Source organism: Lissotriton vulgaris, chromosome 2_1 (assembly GCF_964263255.1).
Source record: "Lissotriton vulgaris chromosome 2_1, aLisVul1.2, whole genome shotgun sequence".
Lineage (NCBI taxonomy): Eukaryota > Metazoa > Chordata > Amphibia > Caudata > Salamandridae > Lissotriton > Lissotriton vulgaris.
In genome coordinates this window covers 762737982-762759410 of record NC_141687.1, presented here as the reverse complement: position 1 = coordinate 762759410, position 21429 = coordinate 762737982, and the positions used below count along the sequence as shown (strand labels likewise).

At 43.3% G+C, this 21429-nt stretch overlaps 1 protein-coding gene across 1 annotated transcript in view; it reads right to left on the bottom strand.

The window, feature by feature from the left end:
* Positions 1-21221, bottom strand: part of LOC147731114 (uncharacterized) — a 247222-nt gene extending 226001 nt beyond the window's left edge. Inside the window, exons 1-3 of the mRNA XM_086956074.1 lie at positions 21069-21221; positions 4698-4861; positions 3842-4404 (exon numbers count right to left, since the gene is read on the bottom strand). Coding sequence (XP_086812200.1) covers positions 3842-4404; positions 4698-4854 — 720 coding nt within the window. The 5' untranslated portion in view covers positions 4855-4861; positions 21069-21221. The remainder of the gene's footprint in view (positions 1-3841; positions 4405-4697; positions 4862-21068) is intronic.
* Between the last annotated feature and the right edge of the window lie 208 nt (positions 21222-21429).

Below are 21429 nucleotides of genomic sequence, written 5' to 3'. Positions count from 1 at the left end.
GAAGAGCGCTCTACTGTGTATGAGCAGCTGGAGAGAGGAATGGTGGAGCGTCTGGTATTCCACGCTCTCGGTCTAGAGTTCATGCCTGAAAGGTAAAGCAGCAACTGATATTTTGCAGTGCAGCACTGCAGAACATATGCTGGTAGACCGAGATGAAGAGGTCGCTACATTACAAAGTCTCCTCATTCAGAGAACAGTGGAAGTGCCTATTTCACTGCTTGGGATTCAATCAGTTCCTGGGCTGAACTGGGAAACCATAAGCAGCCCTGCTAAAATGATCTAACCATTCCCACTCCCTTCCTCTCCTTGCACAGTGTCTCTCTTTCCATCCATCCATTCTCTCTCCATCTCTCCTCTCTCTCTGATCGCTTTCTCACTAGCTTCCCCCTTCCCCCTCTCTTTCTCTCTCTTGTAGCTTCTCTTTGTCTGTTGTAATTGACCTTGGGGAGCTGAGGAAAGTGATGGAAGCACCAGGAGTGGCCCTGGGCTTTCAAAACCTGCCTCCCAGGGCTCAGCCCAGCAGGGAAATGCTCGGTGAAATAAAATGCCTGTCCATTCCTGATCTCTTAAAAAGAAAAGGTAACTGTCAGCACTCTCTGAAAATGTAGGCCCCTTAGCATCAAGAACCTCGGTGATAAGGTGCCAATAATCCTTGAAAGCTGCTGCACTGGTGAATGGAAATAGGCTAGACACCACATAAGAGCTAATTGTGGATCTTCATCCCGTTGCTTTCGACAAGGGCTAGTTAACCGTGTATCTTCGGCCAGTAATGTGGCCTTTCCAGCCACTAACCATATTATTGACATCATATGGTTTCCTGTATGAAAATTATGAATCTACTGTGAGTTACAGGATTTGCCAAGAAAGAGAAAAAAATGATATATCTGATCAATACATTTTCTCAAGTTTCATGGTAGATATCTTTGTTAAGCAATCATAACCTATCATAATACATTATATTATATTATATTATATTATATTATATTATATTATATTATATTATATTATATTATATATTATGAGGCCTAAAGCTTCTCTAAAAACACCTGAAAGGGAAGTAAAACCCCAGCTTGTCAGCAGGATTATGTTGAGGGACCAATTTGGGGAATACAATGGGCTGTACAAGCCTTCATATTTATTATCTGTATTTTGTAGTCTGATCCCCGTGACCTTCTTTATATTTAGTGTTTTACAAGTTATCAATCTGTAGTAGTGCAGGATATAAGGGAGCATGTGTCTTGAAGTTTCTGATTTTCAGAGACAATGCTCCCCAATGTCTTACAGGTTTGAACAGTTGCAGTCCTAAGGACATTGAACTTTCATCTCTGAAATTGGTTCTACTCTCAGTGTGAACACTATTAAGACTCATGCTTTGATGCTTGTGATTCCACATTAGCATCTACAATACTGTGATTATTTGTGTCAACACTGTGGCTAGGTAACTGAACCTGCAAGGGCCTGTTGGGCAGCGGCCCAACCAACACTGCGCAATGACCCCTGTAGTTGAGAGGATCTTGAGTAAATAAAAATCCATATAAAGTATTCTGATGTATTTAGAACAAGACCATGAAGGTAAAAAGTCTGAAATGTAATTCAGAATTTGTGCCCTTTTAAAAATGTGTTTTTTCTATAAATGCAGCAGCAGCTCCACCGCTATGTATGAGGAGCTTTGCCCCCCCCCCCCCAAAAAAAGGGCAGGAAAGGAAAAATAAAATTACACTTGTTTTATTTCTCCTTTCTTTCTGAGTCGTCGGGGTGACAGCACTGAGGGGAGTAGTAATGCACTTCCTTTACTACGCATGAAGGTTTGGCCGGCAGTCTCAGGCCCGCCAATCCGATATGCGAAGTGGAGCTCTCTCCAACCCCAGCTGCATTGCTAGGGTTGGAGAAAGCAGGCACAGACTCCCAGTGTTCCTAAAGCACAAATTGAGGGCACTCAGGCCAATCTCGAAGCTGCTCTCTTATGAGAGCAGTTTAAGGATTAGCCACAGTGCATTCTGGGAGTCTGTACCGAAGAAGAGGAGAGCAACACAGTCAACTGAAGGTAAGTTTTTTAAACTTTTGCCCCCTCCCTTCGCGACCCTCATGCCCCCTAACCATCCGGCCACCCTTCCACTAATCACAAACACCGGCCGCTTCAGAATAAATGTAATGCTGACCTCATAATTACTACTTGTATTTAAAGTTTAGGACACTTTAATACTAAAGATAAAATATATATCTGTTATTAAAAACTATAATAATGCTACCATGGGTGGAATCAATGTCACAGAAAGTTATGCAAGTGCAATGTTCACACAAGCTACCATATATCAAGTGTTGCTTCATGGCTGTGACAAATGTTGACATCTTTGGCTGAAGTCTTTGATTGGGGCTGGAAGGACGTTCCATATTCTATTAAAATGTAGAGCACTTAGTAATTAATACAGTCCATGCCATTAAATGTTAAGAATGTCTCTTAAATTCTAATTAGGGTCAAAGTGTTTTCATCAAGTTAAAACAGCAGACCTGATAAAATGGTGGAGTCTTAGGCACCTTCCAGCAAAAAAGAATCAAAATCTTCCTTAATCTCAGTACCTCAAAATAAATTGAATAAAATGTGCTATATTCAGGTCCTCCCCTTTGACTGAAGCAAGGGCTTTGCTGCCTAGGTGAGTGAAAGATTGGCATCCACTGGGGCAGTGCATCATTTGGGGCAATGGAAGCTTTGCTTTGATGGAGGTCTAGGCATACACCTGGACTTGTTTGTCCTATGACCAGTCTTTATTTTGTTAATAGACGTTATTCTATAAAGAAGACCATAATTGGTCAGACCCCACTACATTGAGGCCATCGGGCAACCATTGTATTCAGATCCAGTGCTGTCCTGGATAGACAAGTTCTCATCAGTCTGATGTCTTCATCAATTCCTGCAATGCAGTCATATTACAATGTTTATTGGTGTCTCTCAGTGCTGTAGATAACCCGTATACACACTCTTCATGAGATCCTTAACATATAGTTTATAGCAGGTTATGCGTCTGTGTTGCTCTGTCTAATGTATTTACTGCTAAGATCTTAGAATGGCAAAAACAAAAATGCATGGGTAAGTATATTGTGGTAATGTGAACCAAATCTTGATTCAATTCGTGACTGCAACGATCATTTGGGTTGCATCAGTATTTTCAAATCTGTTCAGAAAGAGCTACAAAACATATGAATTTTGAAAAAATGATATTGGTGCATTGATATATCAACTTGGTTTAGGTTTATTGATAATATTTTGAGGTGATATTAAGAGTGTTTTTTTTACTGTTAAAAAAACAGGATCCCATTACTGAGTTCACCATCGGCTTAGAAGGAAAATCAGCATATATTTTCAATATATAGTCACTCAGAAAGATTATAACATTTTGCCTTTGCCTATTAAAAAGACTTCAGGAGACAAACAGCAGGGTTTCGAGGTACTCATTACCACCATCCAATACCTAAATTTGTTTGCTATGTGACATTGTAACAAATTGACAACAAAATAGAGACTTTAAAGCTAAAGTGTGTTAAAGAAAATATTTGCAAAATCTAAAGTGGGTCTCACCAAATATATCACTCGTCTGACTAATTAAGTGCTCTTCCTTTTAGTGTTTTGGTTTGAGCAATTACTACGTGTAAATTTATTTTTGTCCTAAAACAAATGGATCATATGATGATGATGATAATGAAGTAGAAGACTACATTTCACAATGAAGCTGAAACCTGTGAAAAAGTTACATGCAATATTACATTTTTTCTAACTTCTCGCTAACATGTGAAGCAATGCCTAGTGACAGTTTTACGGCTTTTACAGAAACTGACTGATACATACCACTTCCTTGAGGATTTTCTCCACAATTTTTTCATCCTTCAGGTTATACACAAATCTGGTGGATGGGGCACTCGCCAGCCGATGAAGCTTCTCTGCATTCGATCTTTCCTCTGCCACATGGGACAGTCCTACCATAAAGAATTTGATGCCATTGTTTTTGGCATTGATGCTGGCGGTCGAGATGTCCGGATTCCTTGGGTGATCCCTCCCATCAGTCAGTACAATGGCCACCTTCACGCTGTTCTGGGTCCCTTCCGTCATGTACAGTTGCGTGAGGTTGGTTATCGCATAGGTTGTGTAGGTCCCATGGCCGATGTAGGAGATGGGAGCAATACGTTCTTTGAAATTGTCTGGGCCTTTCCAGTCTCGGAAAGATTGCTCCGTCAAGACAGTGCTACTGTACTGGATCAAAGCCATCCTCCAACTGAAATTGCGCTTAGATGGCAGTTGCATTCCTCTTAGTCTATCCACTGTGTCTGACACAAACTGTTTTTCTTTTTTGTAGGCACTAGCACTTTCTGAACTGTCCAGTGCAAATGTCAGTTCTAGGATACAGTCTTCATCTGGAAAAAAATTATGAATGAAGAGACTTGATTAGATAATACGTAACCATGCCCAAACACTAGTAAACTTAAATCTGTGGCCATTACCTACAGTATGATTCTCTACGGACTAGCACAAACATGATATTAAGTGCAATTGACTAATATTTGATTTTGTGATTGATCATGTTTGGCAGAATATTTTGACTTCTAGAGTGTTAACTACCATATGCATTAATTGCAATACTATAAATTAACATTTCATGAAGTCTTTTGGATTACAGGCAAGCCTTACAGAAATTCCATACATTTACCTAGATTACTGAGAAGGGGATATTTGTCCACAGCATTTGATATAAGTGCCTTAGGTTTAAATCTTCTAGCTCCATTTCTTTTGTCTTCATTGAAGTCCTGCGCAAAATGTGTCTGGCACTCTAATAAGAAGACGAGCCACCACACAATGGAAGGCATGTTTCTCCTAAACAGAAAACAAGAGAGAGATAGATTGATTAAATATGTTTCTGGCTTACAATAACATGTTCTACATTCCTTGGCTACACCAATTATGAAGATAAGAATTCTTCTTTCAATGGAGAAGACACATTTTTCAATAATAACATATAGTAGATGATCCGGATTTGAGAAGGCCATCTAGACAAAGACTGCATGTACTTATCTATATGCTGTCTATGTGTCTGTTTAGCATTAACAAGGAATGTCAGATTAGCCTTAATTGTCAGTCAGGGCAGTCATTTCAGACGTTTCTCCATGACCCCAACGTGATCAAGGGAACACCTAATAAATATCTTTCCTAGGAACATCTACACAATAGGCCTATTCCATTCCCTTTTTTTGTATTTATCTCAGTTTATTCTTTGACAGTGTATTCCAAATACGGGAGATCTCCCAAACACATTTCCATTAAAGTGTGCAACACTTTTTATTCTTGCAGAAGACTGAGAAAGACTCTGAAAGACATCTTAGAAATGTCATGCTAAAGTCGGAAGCCTTCATTCTCTAGAAGAGTTTGAGCCATGAATGAAACCATTTAAGTTTAAAATAGCTCAGCTAAATTGTTCTGTAGAAGCCATGATCTGAAAAAATGGAGAACTACACATTATAGTCTGTGAACAGCTAGGGTCAGTTTAGTCTGTCACATATTGGCCAAGCTGGTCTGCTCCACAATTAAAGGATGAAGGCAGTGATGCTACAGATGTGGGATAAGATCATAGAACACGAGAGTGAAGGAAAAGTGTCCTTAGTCATCTTGTTTACTCTGCCTGCAGCATCTGACACTGAATCGAGATATATTTACATTCTGTCTTCCCTCTATTGATTTAGTCCAAGGGAAAACCTTGGATAAGGACATTTGTAAATTCTGGCCATGAGGCAGCAAGAGCAGGGATAGCAAAGAACTCTGCTGCTTGGGTGTCATTTTGGAACTAGCCAAAGATACCCCCGACCTGCTATGTTTAACATCCATTTAACTTTGGTGATTGCCTTTTTCAGGGATCCAAGAATATAGCTGCAGTCTCATGCAGACAATGATCGGCAATATTTCACCATTGATGAACCTGTCGCAACCCTAATAAAATGTTTGTGAGAAAGTGTTGATGAAGAACAACTGGTTGCTGCTACATGAAGGAAAAACTGAGATCATCAATATAACCTCATGCTATTAGAAGCATTAGGAATTTGATTGACATTTACCAGCCTTATATTTGACAAATCACACTTTGTCCGAAGATTAAATGTTCTTCATTGAATTTGGAACAAGTGGAACAGATTCTCCTGCACTCCCCTCTCCCACATAAGTTTTGTATCTAAGCCTGGCAATTTTAAACAGGGGAAATGTACGAGTGTCTGGCTATTGAGCCCCATGGCATGGCAGTCAATAGCAATAGAAACCCTGGTGACTCTTTATTGGACCATGGTAATGTGTTGTATAGTAGTCTTTTATAGAAGGGCATCTATAAACTCTATCTGGTGCAAAATGTGGCAGTCCAGATGGCAAGGAATTTTAGGAAATATCATATTTTATTTGCAAATATATTGTTTGCTAGGACCAAAATTAAGATCTAGTGCAATTTCCACAAATATGTTTATTAGTAGGCCCATAGTTACCTCTTTCAGATTCTCCATCTTTAAAATTGAAGCCATCATTTGCAATTAACCAGCAAAACGATTCTAGAAGTACCTAGAAATAATTCTAGGATAACCATTGATGGTTCTCATTTGGATATAAATGTTTGGATTAAATTAGGTTTCAAATCTCTCTTTTCTGTAAAAAGGTGAAGTTAAAGTCACAGTAATGCTACATAAATACACATGGTTCCTCAAACCTGCATGTTTGTACTTAAACAATTGAATACTTGACCTGTTAACATTCTGAGGATCTGGTCTGGTATTCTTTGCTAGATTCAATCGAAGTTGAAACCCACTTTGCACCCTTTCTCCAATATATTTCACTGCCACAATGATTAATTTGCAGAATGGCTGCATTTTAAGAGACCAGAGTAAAGTCCAATTTGGGAAAGTTGTCCTTAACTTGCCAACGTTTGCGGAGAGGGACTTAGAAAATAAGAATGAACACTCCCTTTTTGGGGAGAGAATGTAGTCTTGCGGCTAGAGCGGTCGACCTCAGACCTGGGGAACCGGGTTCGAGACTTAGTAACCACGCTCAACATCCTGTGATTCTAGGCAAATCTCCCCGTACCTAACAAAAATGAATGTGTTCATCTGTAACAAAACGGGTGCTCATGTAAAGCCCTCTCATAACCGATGTCTCAGGTCTAGTTCGCAATACATAAAACACTAAAAAAATAAATTTAAAAAAAATCTGCATCTGTACAATGCATTGTTACGTAAGATACGTGTGCCTGTGGTGTTTTATGCTTTCTCACAGTATGTGTATTTTCTCAAATCTGTGTTTATAAAAAAATAACTTCATTGGATGCCCTTATGGAGCACAGCAAATGAAAGAGTTAGAAATTGGATGACTGAACACATCAGTTGAAAAAGCAACCCTGGCCTGATGTGACCCAGACCAATCTACAAAGGTGGGGTATTCTCTCTTCATAAGACAAGGAGCACGCCGATCAATGGCCGACCTTACGACATGCACTTTGAGTAACTCAAACAAGAATGGTAGGATCCAAAATAAAGCAATTGTGTCTGTCGTCAGTCAGTACAAGAATTCCGCATGCAAACCCTTGGCTCTGTTTCCACAGGTAGATTGCCTGCTAGACTCTGGTCAGGATCCAGGTGTGACTAATGCGTTTGACCTTTAACCACATTGCAATGCAAGGTATGCATCCTTGAGGGACCATGCAGACACACTTCTGCTGCCCTGGTTTCTGAAGTGACAGATATACTGGGGCTGGAGATATAGTAGACGAATCTTGCTATGACCATAGGCCATGCGTGCTCCTTGCAACTCGCACAAGCAACTCTCTTGAACAAGAAAAGCTGATGTATGGATCAGTTGCTCTTAGGTGCTCATTTCAATCACAACAACAGAAATAAGTTTCAAAATGTACTGTGAACTCGTAGTTCACGTTCTGTACATAAACAATAGGAGTGGGCAACATGCTTAGAGCCTCGTTACGAATCCGATGTCAAAATTGGTTGGTAATATCAATCCGATTAATACCGTGACTGGAAGGTATTAAAACCCCGATTAAAACCTAATAATAGTATGAGGTCCAGAATGGGAAATTCCATTTTTAACCTGGTAACACTAAGCTATGTACTGCAGGTTTTTCCAAAATTCTGAGCCCTTTTATCTCAACAATTCCACCTACTGTAAGGTGGAATTTGTGACTAGGAAAGCAAGTGGCAGTACTGGGCACAATGAATCAATGAGGAAATTTATAAAGTGCTCGGCTCATGGAATAGAGGGTCCCGGCACTTAAGACATCCAGAGGTCAACTTGCTACATCATCTTAGACCAAGGCAAAGAGAAGGTCTTTAGTGCCTTCCTGAACAAGTGTTCCTGAGAGATGCTCTTCAAAGCGTGGGTCAGCAAATTCCATTCCTTGCAAGTCAGCATTGAGACAGATTCGCCCCCACATTCGACTTTTCGAAAATGTAGCACTCTAACTTGGAGCACCGACAGGGACCTAGGTGGTGGATTGGATGATAATGATGGATCCTGTTTATCAAATTCTGTGGTCCCTGTTTATAGAAGGCTAAAAGCTAAAAACAATGCCATGAAGAGGATCCTCTTCCTAATAGGGAGCCAGTGTAATTCATATTTCATATAGCTGTCTAGTGACAGACTCCCATCTGTGAATGCCAGATTAAGGCATGCTGCCGCTTTGTGTGCTGTTTGCAGTCTTTCAATCCATTTATCAGGGATAACCAGGTATAATATGTTCCTACAGTCCAATCTGACAGTTAATAGTTCATAATGTGTGGACAACTGTCCTGTCGAGTGTTAGGGTAACAAATTCAAGACATTTCTAATTGAACACAGCAAGGCAAAACGGGTGCCAGCTACAGAAAGGATCTGAGAGTTAAAAGATAACTTATCGTCAATCCTGATTCTAAGGTTCTTGGCTGCAGAAACTGATGGTGGGGGGAAGTGGAAAATCCTCTGGCTGACAGTCATTCACCTCCTGGTGACTTACTTGCCCACAAGGAAGAATCTCGGTTTTATATGCGTTGAATTGGAAGTAGCTTTCTTGTAGCCAATTCAACACATTTACCAGAAATTAATAAACAATGGAAAATATGTGTGTCATGGTGGAACCAAATGTAAGGAATAGTTGGGTATTATCCACCTAGGAGATAGCAATCACACTGAGCGACTCAAGAAGCTTGGCAAGAGGTGCCAAAAAGATATTAAATAATGTGGGCCTAAACGACAAGCACTGGGGTACCCCATATGTTTACTGCTTACTAGATGACTTGTAGGGAGCCAGCCAGATAGCCTGCTCTCTTTCCTCCAAGAAAGATTTTATCCAATTCCAGGCCTGCAATACCTGGCACTACTATCTGCTGTAGAAGAATTGGGTGGGAGATGGTATTAAATCCGGCAGATAAATCAAGCTAAATAAGGACAGTGCCTTTGCCTTCATCCACAGTGACTGTAATGATCTCAGATAGGTGAAGGAAGGCTGGCTCAGTGCTCACAATATTACTGGGTGCGGTAATACTTCACCGTAATACCCCATCTGGTCATGCTGAGTAGTACTATCAGTGAAATCCTTGCAACAATACCACTCTACACCACTTGAAATCGGGGTCATAGTAACTATTCAGAATTTAGTATTTTCTATTGAGGAGCAGGGCCATGATAAGGGGGAGACAGCAGAAGCAATATCCCCAGGACCCTAAAGCTTCAGGGTCTTGTGCTTATACGTCTAATTTTATTTATAGGTTTTCAATCAAGCCTTCTCTGTTTAATGATTGATATGTTGCTGGATTACACCAGGTGCACTTTCTCTAGAGGATATATCTTTTTTCAAAGTAGAAACAGGACATCATCGTACATGGGGCCCTGCATGAACGTTTTGACGCGGGCCCCACAAAAACATATGACCTCCATGTCTAACAGTTCAGACATTTTCTTTCGTTTAGTTTATTAACTTGTTCAACAGAGCTACACTGTTTGGACAGTACCAACAATTATAAAGCCTAAGAAAACAAACAGTAACTTTCCACCAATTACTAAAACATGCAAGTGTGGTGCACCACCTTATAAATAAGGCAGGCCGTCTTAAATGGGCCAGCCAGTGTAGAGAAAAAAACACAGTTCTCTTTGTGCAGCCTCTTATCATTAACAATCATCAGCAATAAGCATTCTAGAATGTTTCTTTTTTTGATCACATCTGCTTTAGTTTTGAATGGCCACTTTAAATTCGGAGCATTTTTCTAAGCGTTACTCTTTGTTATACATCAAGTGATTCTATTTCTCTTGTGCTTTATACAAACTTATTCAATTCCTCTTTTATTTACTTTCAATTCGTCTTGTTCTTTTGTGCACTACGTTGATTGATTATAATTCTACACTGACAGTTTATCTCTCCTATGCTCTACCTTGACATACTGTTTACTTGGTGTTATACACTGAAGGGTTCTACCTTTCTGTTTACATTACCTTGTTCCATTTATCTTACCTTCTACATTGTCTGAGTCTATTTCTTCTGTATGAGCTGATTCGTTTCTCGTATTTTACCCTGGTTGATTCTCTCTCTCCATGTTGTTCTTCATTGGCTGGTTCTACACCAACACATTCTATTTATCTTCTATTTGCCATTAGCTGAATCTAATTCTCGAGCGTTCTATCTGGATTATTCCATTGCCCCCATGCTGTGTGTGCTCTTCCTGATTCTCTTGAGTTGTACTTGCCCTCTCCCATGCATTGTGTGCTTTCTGTTCTACATCGGCTGGTTCTTTTTCCCGAGGTTAGGCATTTTCGCTCTAACTTTTTCTCGCTTTACAGGCATGTTACTGCATGCAGGTTGTGTTAGTTGAGTAATCAATCAGCGTCTTGTCCCGGTGTGAGATCCGGCTTGTCCACATTTACCTCATTAGTGTAGCAGCAAATCCCATCTCTTTTTATGTTTAACTACCAACCCCGAACTTTTGCAATCTGTACTTGACGTGTTTGTCGCATATTGGAAACCTTAAAAGGAGTAGTGCTCGAATACTTGGAGGAATAAGCGCCTCGTCAGGCAGGGGAAGTAGGCGCTGTTCCAATTCAATTATATATGAATAATGTTCAGTACGTTGAAACTAATGCCCACATGCATCAAACTGAATTGCATTCGCAAACGGTGCGAATTGCAAAATTCGGCCGTTTGCGAATGCAATTCATTGATTTGGGATGCATTAAGCTTTTCTGCTTTTTTCGCAATTTTAGAAATCGCAATTTGAGATTTCTTAAATGCAATGCATGATCATTTCAAAATTGCGAATTCGCAATTTGGAAGAGGTAAATTAGCATGAAGTTGGACTTCATGCTAATTTACCGAAAACTTTCAAACATGCACTAAATTGCATTTTTGAAAGTTGCATTTTACACACACACATGTCCTTGGGACATGTGTGTGTGTAAATTGCACTTAAGTTTAATTTCAGGGGTGCAGGGAGGGGTTCTATGGACCTCCCCACTGCACCCTTGAAATTGCATTTTCAATTTGTGATTCGCAAATTGAAAATCGCAAATTGTGAATGCCTTCCCATTGATTCCTATGGGCCTCTTGGCCCATAGGAATCAATGGGAATGGGATTCCTTTATTGCGATTCGCAAATTGAGAATCGCAATTAAGGAAATATAAAAAATCGCAAAAATATTAGCGAAATTTTGATGCATTGCCGTTTGCAAATTCTTAATTGCGATTCCTTAATTTTCGCAATTAAGGATTCGCAAACGGCAACATTGATGCATGTGGCCGTAAGTGAGGAGGTCTTAGTTTCACATGGGCAGAAAATCAGTGTTAATAATCTTTTTAAACTCAGCCTCTTCTGCTGGAAACGTGTGTGCAGAATTGCTCTCTGGACACAGCCAGAATGTACTGGACAAAAGCAGATACCTGTTTGGAATGCCTGTGAAAGCAGGTAGGAGGATCCCTGGCAGTGCCAGCTGTAGATCCTAGTACTGAAGTAGCTGTAGAGGCTGCGGGACAAGACTGAGGTACGACAGCTGAGCTGTTGAGAGTTCTTTGTGGAAATGGCTGCAAGGGTGTAATGGGCCTAAAAACAAGAATGGAAAGTGGCCCTCGGCCCGAGCTTGGGAAGGGAAAAAACAGGTCTTGTTGATGCATTGGGGCTTCCAGAACCCTGGACCCCAGTGCCACTGCACCTGCTGTACTCCTGACAGCTGGGGCCCTGGTTCAGGGGTGCATATAGAGCGCTGTTTGTAAGTCGTAGTACTGAAGTAGCTGAGGTGCTGCAGGACGGGGCACAGGTGCATAGACAGCTGTTTATGATTTATGGTACTATAATCAGTGTTTTAATGGAAATATAGAAGTGTTTGCACTCACTCTTCAGAGTACGTGCTTGCTCCTGACAAGTGCCAGTACTCTTCCATCAAATGGGTGCTAAGTGCAGAGAAGTGCAGGTACTCTCCCTTTTAAATAAAAGAAGGGCGGGTACTCAGTACCAGACAGTACCTGGCCATTTAAAGCACTGATTGCAATAGCTTGGGTGCGGTAAACTTCAAGAGATAAACTCTCTGTGGCACAGCACCACTTCTACAATGAAAAAGGTGGCAAGATGGTGGTGGGGGCCGGAGGGTTTAATCTCCTGGATGTTGCCACATCATGAGCATCCCAGTGGATATGAAACACGGACTCCTCCGGGAGAAGGAGGAAGAGAGAACCACATTGCCTGCCAACTCCCATGGTAGTCATTCCAGAGTCCAGACTGTAAGACTCGAGCAATCTGGGTTGGAAGCGACAACCCCTGTTTCTTGTGCGTCAACGCCCTCGAGAGCCGACATGGGCGCTGCTGCCTGTGGTGCTTTATCCACAGGCAATCTCCTTCCACTCTCGACTCCTCACCGCAGGTAGGGGCCCCCAAGTGTTAGTTTGCTGTAGAATACGTGTGGCACCTCAAGCTCTGCTCAGAAGCCTGCAGCCGGCAACGGCGAGCCGAATACCAAGGCTGGGTACTCCTGAATCCACCTCAGACCTCTTTAATGACTACCAGACACTCCCGGCCTTTATTTATCTCAGGTTCCTGTGTTTTTCCTTGGCGATGGTTTTTCCATCTTTCTGTTCCTCCTCCTTTCCCCTTTGTGCCCCTTTCTTGCTCTTGGGAAATATCTGATGAGATAAAATAGGCGCCAGCCCCCAAAAATAAGTGCTGGTGGCATCACCAGCAACCACCTGCTCAAACTAAGCACGGGGGTCCTCCCTCAAACCTCTCTTATATGAGAGCCCCCACACCAGGTGCAACAGAAGAATCACTTCTGGGTTCCCTCACAAGTGTTGAAGATAAATTGATGTAAACTCTCGGATTTAAGTGGGCCGGGTCCTCCCAGTGCTCAGCACCAGCAGTTCTTAAAAGCAGGCGCTGTGACTGGTCCCTATTGGGCTCTCCACTTCTGCCCTCACCCTTGGTGGGAACAAATTTTAACTCTGCAGCAGTACCACTCTTCTCTGCTTTAGATGTAAGTTCCAATAGGCTCTTTTTAGTTCTTTCACAGTCTTATAGTTTCAGAACTGAAGCATTTTCAATATTTAAAAACAGCAAAGCCATAATTGTTGCATATTTATCTCACCCAACTAACAACCACTGACAAGGCCAATACTCCTGGCTTAGGTAGGCATAATGTTATTTGTTATATCATAAAACTAGATGCTATGACAGAAACATAAAAATACCAGTCAGGCGGCACACTATGCTAAGCACAGATTTTTAGTTTGGGTGTTTTAATAATAATAATCTGAGCTCAAACAGCGCCTGGTTACACTAGCCAGTGTGTCCCGCGCAAGTCATTGGCCCCAAACCAACCAAACTGTTAAAGCCTCCCTAACCCGCCCCAAGTGGACCTAACCCCTAGGGAATAAATAGATTTTTAGTTCTTTACGGAAAACCACCTCTGAGGCTTCCAAACAAAGCCTGTGGGGAAGGGCATTCCACCGACGGGCACCCAAAAATCAGAAGGATCTCCCTCCCACTCTAGCTCTTCTGATTTTAGGAACCTGCATCAGGCCAGCCCCCTGCGATCTCAGAAGTCGAATTGAAGTATAAGATGTTGATAGATTGCCAAGGAAGCGAGGACCTTTCCCCCTGCGCAATCCTGTGACTGACACAGAGGGCTTTAAACTGGACACGCTTCCTGATTGGCAGCCAGTGCAGGGACTCCTGGGCTTTTTTGGAGGCGGCTCTTTTAGGCAGCATCAACACCAGGCGGGCGGCAGCATTCTGGATATATTGTTGTCTCTGGAGGCATTTCACATTTGCTGCCAAATAGAGGACATTCCCGCAGTCCAGCCTGGAAGTAACCAAAGCATGGACTAGGGCTTTCCTAGCTGTAACAGGGAGCAAATCCAACGTCTTTCTAAGACTACGCAGAATGCCAAAACAAGTACCAGCCACACGTCTGGTGTGATACTCATAGGATATTTTGGAATCGATCCACATTCCAAGATTCTTAACTTGATCCTTAGGCATGGGTAGAGGACCCAGCGTCTGGAGCCACCAGGCTGAGGTCCAGACTGACGGAGTTTTGCCCACAATCAGCACCTCAGTTTTGTCGCCGTTCAGTCTGAGACAATTGTCAGCCATCCAAACAGCAAGGTCTTGCAGACAGGACGCAAAATTGCTAGCTGCATGCTCAGCTGGCTGTGCCAGAGCCACAACCAGCTGAGTATCATCTGCGTAAGTCACCACTTCCACCCCATATTGCTCGGTTATTATAGCCACAGGCGCCACATAAAGATTAAAAAGGGTAGGGCTCAGGCTGGAACCTTGCGGAACCCCTTGATCCAGGTTAATAGCCTTAGTCCTATGGGGCCCTTGTTCAACTCGAAAGCTGTGCTCGTGGAGAAATGATTCCAGCCAATCCCATGCCTTCCCTACCACTCAACCCTTCCTAAGACACTGCAGCAAGGTATGATGCGCCACAGTGTCGAACGTGGCACTGAGATCAAGGAATATCAGTGCTGCGTTATGACCCTCATCCACATGTCTCCACAAGGCCTCTGTGGAGAAGAGAAAGGCTGACTCTGTTGAGTGACAAGCACGGAAGCCTGACTGCGATGGGTGTAGGAGCTTATGGGTTTCAATGTGGGCTAAACAAATGGTCTCTGTTTCCAGATTCCTAAGAGCCTTGCTAGTTTTTATAAATAACAACCAACACACACTGGGGTCGATTGTGGAAACATGATATTGTGTACAAAAAAGGAGAAATTGCTCCTTTTTTAGGTGTCCCCTCACTCACCAGGGTTGCCCCACGGTGACATGATTCATCATTGGGGCCATCCCAGTCCTCTACGGGCTGGGGCGTGCTGCGACTTGCGACAGTTACGTAGGAGCACTTTTTTAGACTATGTGTGGTGCATGTGTATTTGAGGAGTGGACTATGTGATGTGTGTTAAAAATACCTGCCCAGTAGGTTCATAATAAACTTTATTCTTGCCTCTAGGTGGTAATATTAAAAACGGGATGGAAAGATAGGGTGCCCTAAACGTAATGTGTCAAGGTGTACATATCAACTCCTATCGTCGACATGTTTCGTGCATACCCCAAGCACTTCTTCGGGACTACACAGGGACCAGCCCTGTGTTCGCCACTCCTTAGCTCTTCAATGAGTTATTGGTAAATAGGATTAGAATTTAAAGTTAACCTCAACATCCGGACCGGAGGGACACAAGTAGGTGCCTATAAGCGGGAGGTATCCGGTGCACAAAGCTGCTAGGATACCGAACCCCTCCGAATCCATGGGGCCCAGTTAGGTCTCATGAAATGAACCACGTGTTTTGGAACAAATACGTAGGTATTATTGCATGCACTTAATATAGTTTGCTGCAGGTTAACTTTAAATTCTAATCCTATTTACCAATAACTCATTGAAGAGCTAAGGAGTGGCGAACACAGGGCTGGTCCCTGTGTAGTCCCGAAGAAGTGCTTGGGGTATGCACGAAACATGTCGACGATAGGAGTTGATAGGTACACCTTGACACATTACGTTTAGGGCACCCTATCTTTCCACCCCGTTTTTAATATTACCACCTAGAGGCAAGAATAAAGTTTATTGTGAACCTACTGGGCAGGTATTTTTAACACACATCACATAGTCCACTCCTCAAATACACATGCACCACACATAGTCTAAAAAAGTGCTCCTACGTAACTGTCGCAAGTCGCAGCATGCCCCAGCCCGTAGAGGACTGGGATGGCCCCAATGATGAAGCATGTCACCGTGGGGCAACCCTGGTGAGTGAGGGGACACCTAAAAAAGGATCAATTTCTCCTTTTTCGTACACAATATCATGTTTCCACAATCGACCCCAGTGTGTGTTGGTTGTTATTTATAAAAACTAGCAAGGCTCTTAGGAATCTGGAAACAGAGACCATTTGTTTAACTTTAGTATTTGGAGGGCGAGCCTAGCTATAGTTCCTCTAACTCCCTTCCTTTTTGTTTTCAATGTGGGCTGTCAGTTGCTGAGTTACCAACTTTTCAGCTATTTTAGCAAAATATGGGAGGAGTGATATGGGACGCAGATTATTCAGCTGATCAATACTAATGTGCGGCTTTTTCTTTAGCGGAAGAACCACCGCTTCCTTCCAAATTTTTGGCACAATACCCGAACCAAAAGACAGCTCTAAAAAATATCTAGTATAGGGTTCTAAGGTCTCACTATTTCCTCTCAAGATTTTAGCTGGAGCAGGGTCTTTAGGTGAGCCAGATTTCACACCACTAGCTAGCTTATACAGCATATCATTGTCTGGAACCCTGAACACCTTCAGGCATTCTTCTTCCGTTAACCCACCCATGGGTGTCTCCTCACTACCAGACCGAACTCTGGCTTCCATCGGGAAGGTAGAGTAAATATCCTTCACTTTGTTGGCAAAGAATTCTGCTATCAGATTGCAATATTCCGCAGAACCAGCCTCAGGTTCCCCAATAGATGCCCAATCAAGGCGTGGTACGACTTGAGACTAGATTTATATACCCTCTCAGGAGTTGGCAGGTATCCATTTCTCCAGCTTCTCTCAAGTCGCTTACAGGCTGTCTTTGCCTCCCTTAATTCCGCATTGAACAATGGGGCAGATTTAGTTTGCCGTGTGGACCCCATACTAGACCAGGGCGCCGTCCTGTCCAAAGCTAACCAAATGCGATGGTTTAGGGCCTCACAGGCTACATCAATCTCTAGTCCTAATCCTCCCGGAGGCCCACCCTGAGCCAGGGCAATACGGAAGTTCTCAGAGGAAAAATTAGCCCATTTCCTCTGCCTTTTTTTATTGCCTCCCGATTTCCAAGGTGTATTAACGGGGATATAGGTAATTTGGAACAGGACCACAAAATGGTCAGTCCAAACCATCGGTATTGGAGGTTTAATTTTGAGAGCTTCCCAATTACACAAAATTAGATCCAAAAGATGTCCCAACCGGTGCGTAGGAAGCTCAGATTTTAACGATAATTGCAAGGTTAACAGGTCCTGTCGGAGCTCTTGAGCAGGTGCATTAGAAGCATCCTCAAAATGCAGATTCAAATCCCCTAACAGGAGGAACTTCTCGTATCGCATAGCGGGAAGCATTAAATTATGAATGAAGCTAGCGGCGAATTGAGTGCTTGCCTTTGGTGCGCCTTCGGCGTGCCGGCGGTGCGCCCGCTGTGCGCGTCCGCTGGGGCATGTGAAATTTATGCAGGATCTCCCCTGCAACTAGACCGCTAACCTGGTAATGCGGAAGTACCTGACTCTACCTACAACGCCCTCGCGCAACGGTACTAGCTACCGCGTCGGACCAAGGCAGGTAGGACAGGTCACCGAGAACAGGCCTTCGTTCCTCCCCAGGTAAGTGCTGACTGAGCCCCATTAATAAATGCAGCGCGTGTGAAGCAGGCTAAGTATTCACCGCTAAATACCAGAATGTCCCCTTCACTCGTTTAAAACACAGAGTGCGCTAAAACAGTCTAAAACAGTTTAAAAAGCAAATCGAGTTCAGGGTAAAAGGAGGCGTAAAGTAAAGTAACCAGAGGCCAACAAACGGTCCAGAGGGGAGCTGCCACCATCCCCCTTCCTCGCAGATGCGCCCTTAATTAAATTTGCCACGCCCTTTTGAGAGATCCCCCCAGTTTTTTCATCCCACTTAAAGACCTGTGTAAACTCGAAGAAATTGAACATACATATTTTATCATTGGTACCCCCCTGTATCTGTAGTGATCATTTCTGTACTATGAGTGAAAGACAATTCAATAAGAGGGATGCACATTTTATTTGCACAAACAAAGGGGGCAATGTGACGAGCACGAAGGAGCATGCAGGATATTTAATTCATGGTGAGCAACACAGGTGTCCTTGCTCATAAACTCAAAAATGGAACGGTCATTTTTTGTAAAATAGTTAGCGCCAGAAGCAAGAGAGAAAGCCTACTAGGGATGACAGAGTAAATACAGGGATGAGAGAAATGTAGGGGCCTGAGTTAGTGAGAGTAAGAGCTGACAAACTGCCGCTTTAATCTAGCACAAGAACGCCATTTTCCTGGGTATTTACACACATTATAAATTCCTTAAAACAATCAATCAATCTACCAAGCAATCGATCTATGCATATTTAGCGTCTTTTTATTTCCATTAGTTGGCAGCTCTCGCTTCTGTTATATCTGGATGAAACATAAATTTGCGTGATCGCAACGCTGCAGGTGCGCTACAAAAGTGCCCTCTACGGCACGCCTACACCCCCTGGAGAAACAACGGTTTCGCATCCATAGTAGCCCGCATATCGCAGTTCATCAGCAAATTGACGAATGCGTCATATTCAACTGCCATATTGCGTCACAAACAGCGGAGGATGAATCACAAATAAGGGGCAGATTTACAAGCCCCTTGCGCCATTTTGCGTCATTTTTAACAGGGGAAAAATGACGCAAATGTGGCGCAAGGGGCTTGTAAATCTGCCCCTAAGTACGGCACTTCCACTCTTCTCCGCCGCTTGCATTAATATTTTTTTAAAATACTGGCACATGCGGAGCAGGGGATGCAGCCTATGACGAATATATGTGAGTTATAGTCTCAGGGGCCATTCAACGCATTCTGCGTAGGCGGAGGGCCGCCATCTTGCGTGGTCTCTGGCTGGCCCACGTGCCCATAATATTTTAAATGCAAGAGACCGCATAACCCCACACCTCCTTATTGTGCACGGGACAAAAGGTCGAGGGAATGACAGCAACATGAGACGTATGGCGCAAAAACTGGCACGATTTCTTGTTTTCCTGTCCCATCACATGTCCCATGGCGGGCCTACGTTGTAGGGAAGTCAAAGGCATGAAAACCACCCTCAGTGCACTCGCTGCCCATTGGCCTAACCTGCCCTTCCGCGGGCAGCGCATGTAGCACTTAGAATCATGCTCTTTAGCACATTTAAGGCACAGGCGAAGAGCAAAGGTAAGCCACAGCACAACACACTGTCATTTACCAGTTTGCTGCTAAATCTACCGCACACGCACTTTTATTTCATGAAACCTTAATGCATATATTTCTAACTTTTGCTCTCTTTATGTCCTCTCAGGTGACGAGGGGCCTCTTTGAAGAACCACACCGTGCTTTGCTTCTGAAGCTAAGCTATTAACCACCGCAATCGACGAGGGTCGCTTATGTGGGATTCAGACAGTCAGTCGTGGACGCGGTGGCCTTCAAGGCCCAGCTTCTTCCACAATGAACATGGCTTCCACGCGGGTCGACTGTGCGTGCCTAGGATGCCCCAGAGTTCACCCTCCAGAGGCAGACACCTGCGCCGACTCGAGTGAAGCACATTTCTGAATAAAGAGCGGGCTCCGGGGCACTCTACCACTTTGATCAAAGGTAGCCTCCAGTGACAGCTGCTCTGCTAACCCCAGCCCTCCTTACTGGCCCCACGTCATTCTAGCTGCTTGGGGCTGGAGAGGTGGGGTGTGGCGGGGGTGCATCAGCGCACTCTTCTTCTAACCCCCAACTCTCCTTACAGGCTCCGCACCCTCTTAACTGGGAGGGGGGCGGTTGATAGGGGGAGGGGGCATTATTTCACTGTGCCGAGCAAAAAAAGGCAGGACAGAGGAGGAAGCACTACAATTCATCAAAATCAAAATTATATACCACGTATCAAGAAAGCCAAACTCATTTTTGGTTATATACCTGACTTTATTCCGATGGGTCGGTTCGCTATCAAATGCGTCACCTGCTTATCCGCCCTCTTTTTGTACAGCCTTAGCACACCCTGTCTACGCACTTCCAATAATAACAGGTTTCCCAAGGGAAATTTGACTTCTTCCTCACTCCCATTCCCGGATGTTGCTTTTTTCGTGTTTCAATGCTTGGTCACTTACACAATGGCATTAATTCCAGTCACGGCCCCCATGACCCTTTTGTGTGACTTCTACAATTAAACTGGGCAGCTGAGAGGAAGTTTGTGGCATGGTGGTGGTCCCATCAAATTGCTTGCTCATGGATATATTTGATTGATCGTGAATAGGCACTCCATAACTCTACAGTTCAATATACATTTTACTTGTTCTTTAAATGACAGAGGACACGGGGTGTGATTGCAGAGTTGACCCGAGGAGCAGACATTCCAAACAATTAAAACTACCTGGACGCTTTGATAAATCCTTTCAGTGCTCACGCCACATTTACCTAAATGTAGCAGTTGTACTCAAGAAAGAATGCATTGTGATTTTTAACATCTTATTTAGTCAATCTATTTATAAAGTTCACCTTCAGTTCACAGACACTTCAAAAGCATACAATATATACATATATTCATAGCTCAATCACACAACTAGATAATTACAAAATGCAGCAAAATGATAAAACGAGAATCCTCACAACTAAACTACAAAAAAAATCTAAAAATAAGCACTTAAAACTTGTATTTATCTGAACACCTTGACTGTGAACGCCCACGTGTTTTTAAGATTGAACCAGCATTGTGCTAAAATCAAAGAAAGACACTAATGCTTCCAGAAATGTCCTCTCCAAAGCTCCCCCCAAGCCGAGGGCAGAGTGAGACATGTCCGCGCCCCTACAGTACCTCGGAGCTGTGGTCCCAGTGCCTCGGAATGTCTGTGGCAGGCTTCAGTGCGAGGAGGGCAGACGCGCCGAGTGAAGGCTGTTGTTAGATGCCCGGGGATAGCTTCCCATGTTACAATACAGCCTCCTCTCTCCAGGGTTCTGCACCGCTCACCCACCAGGCTGTCCTTTATAAACGGAGGCGGGACCACCCTTTCAGAAGGGGAAACAACAGATTCCAAAAAAATAGGAGGCCCTGCAAAGAAAACGGAGTGGGACGACCCCGGCTGAATGTAGAGAAAGCAGCCACACACATGCACGCAAACACACACTCACACACCAATTGGAAGCACTGTCTTTCTTTGGAAAATTATGGGACCGCA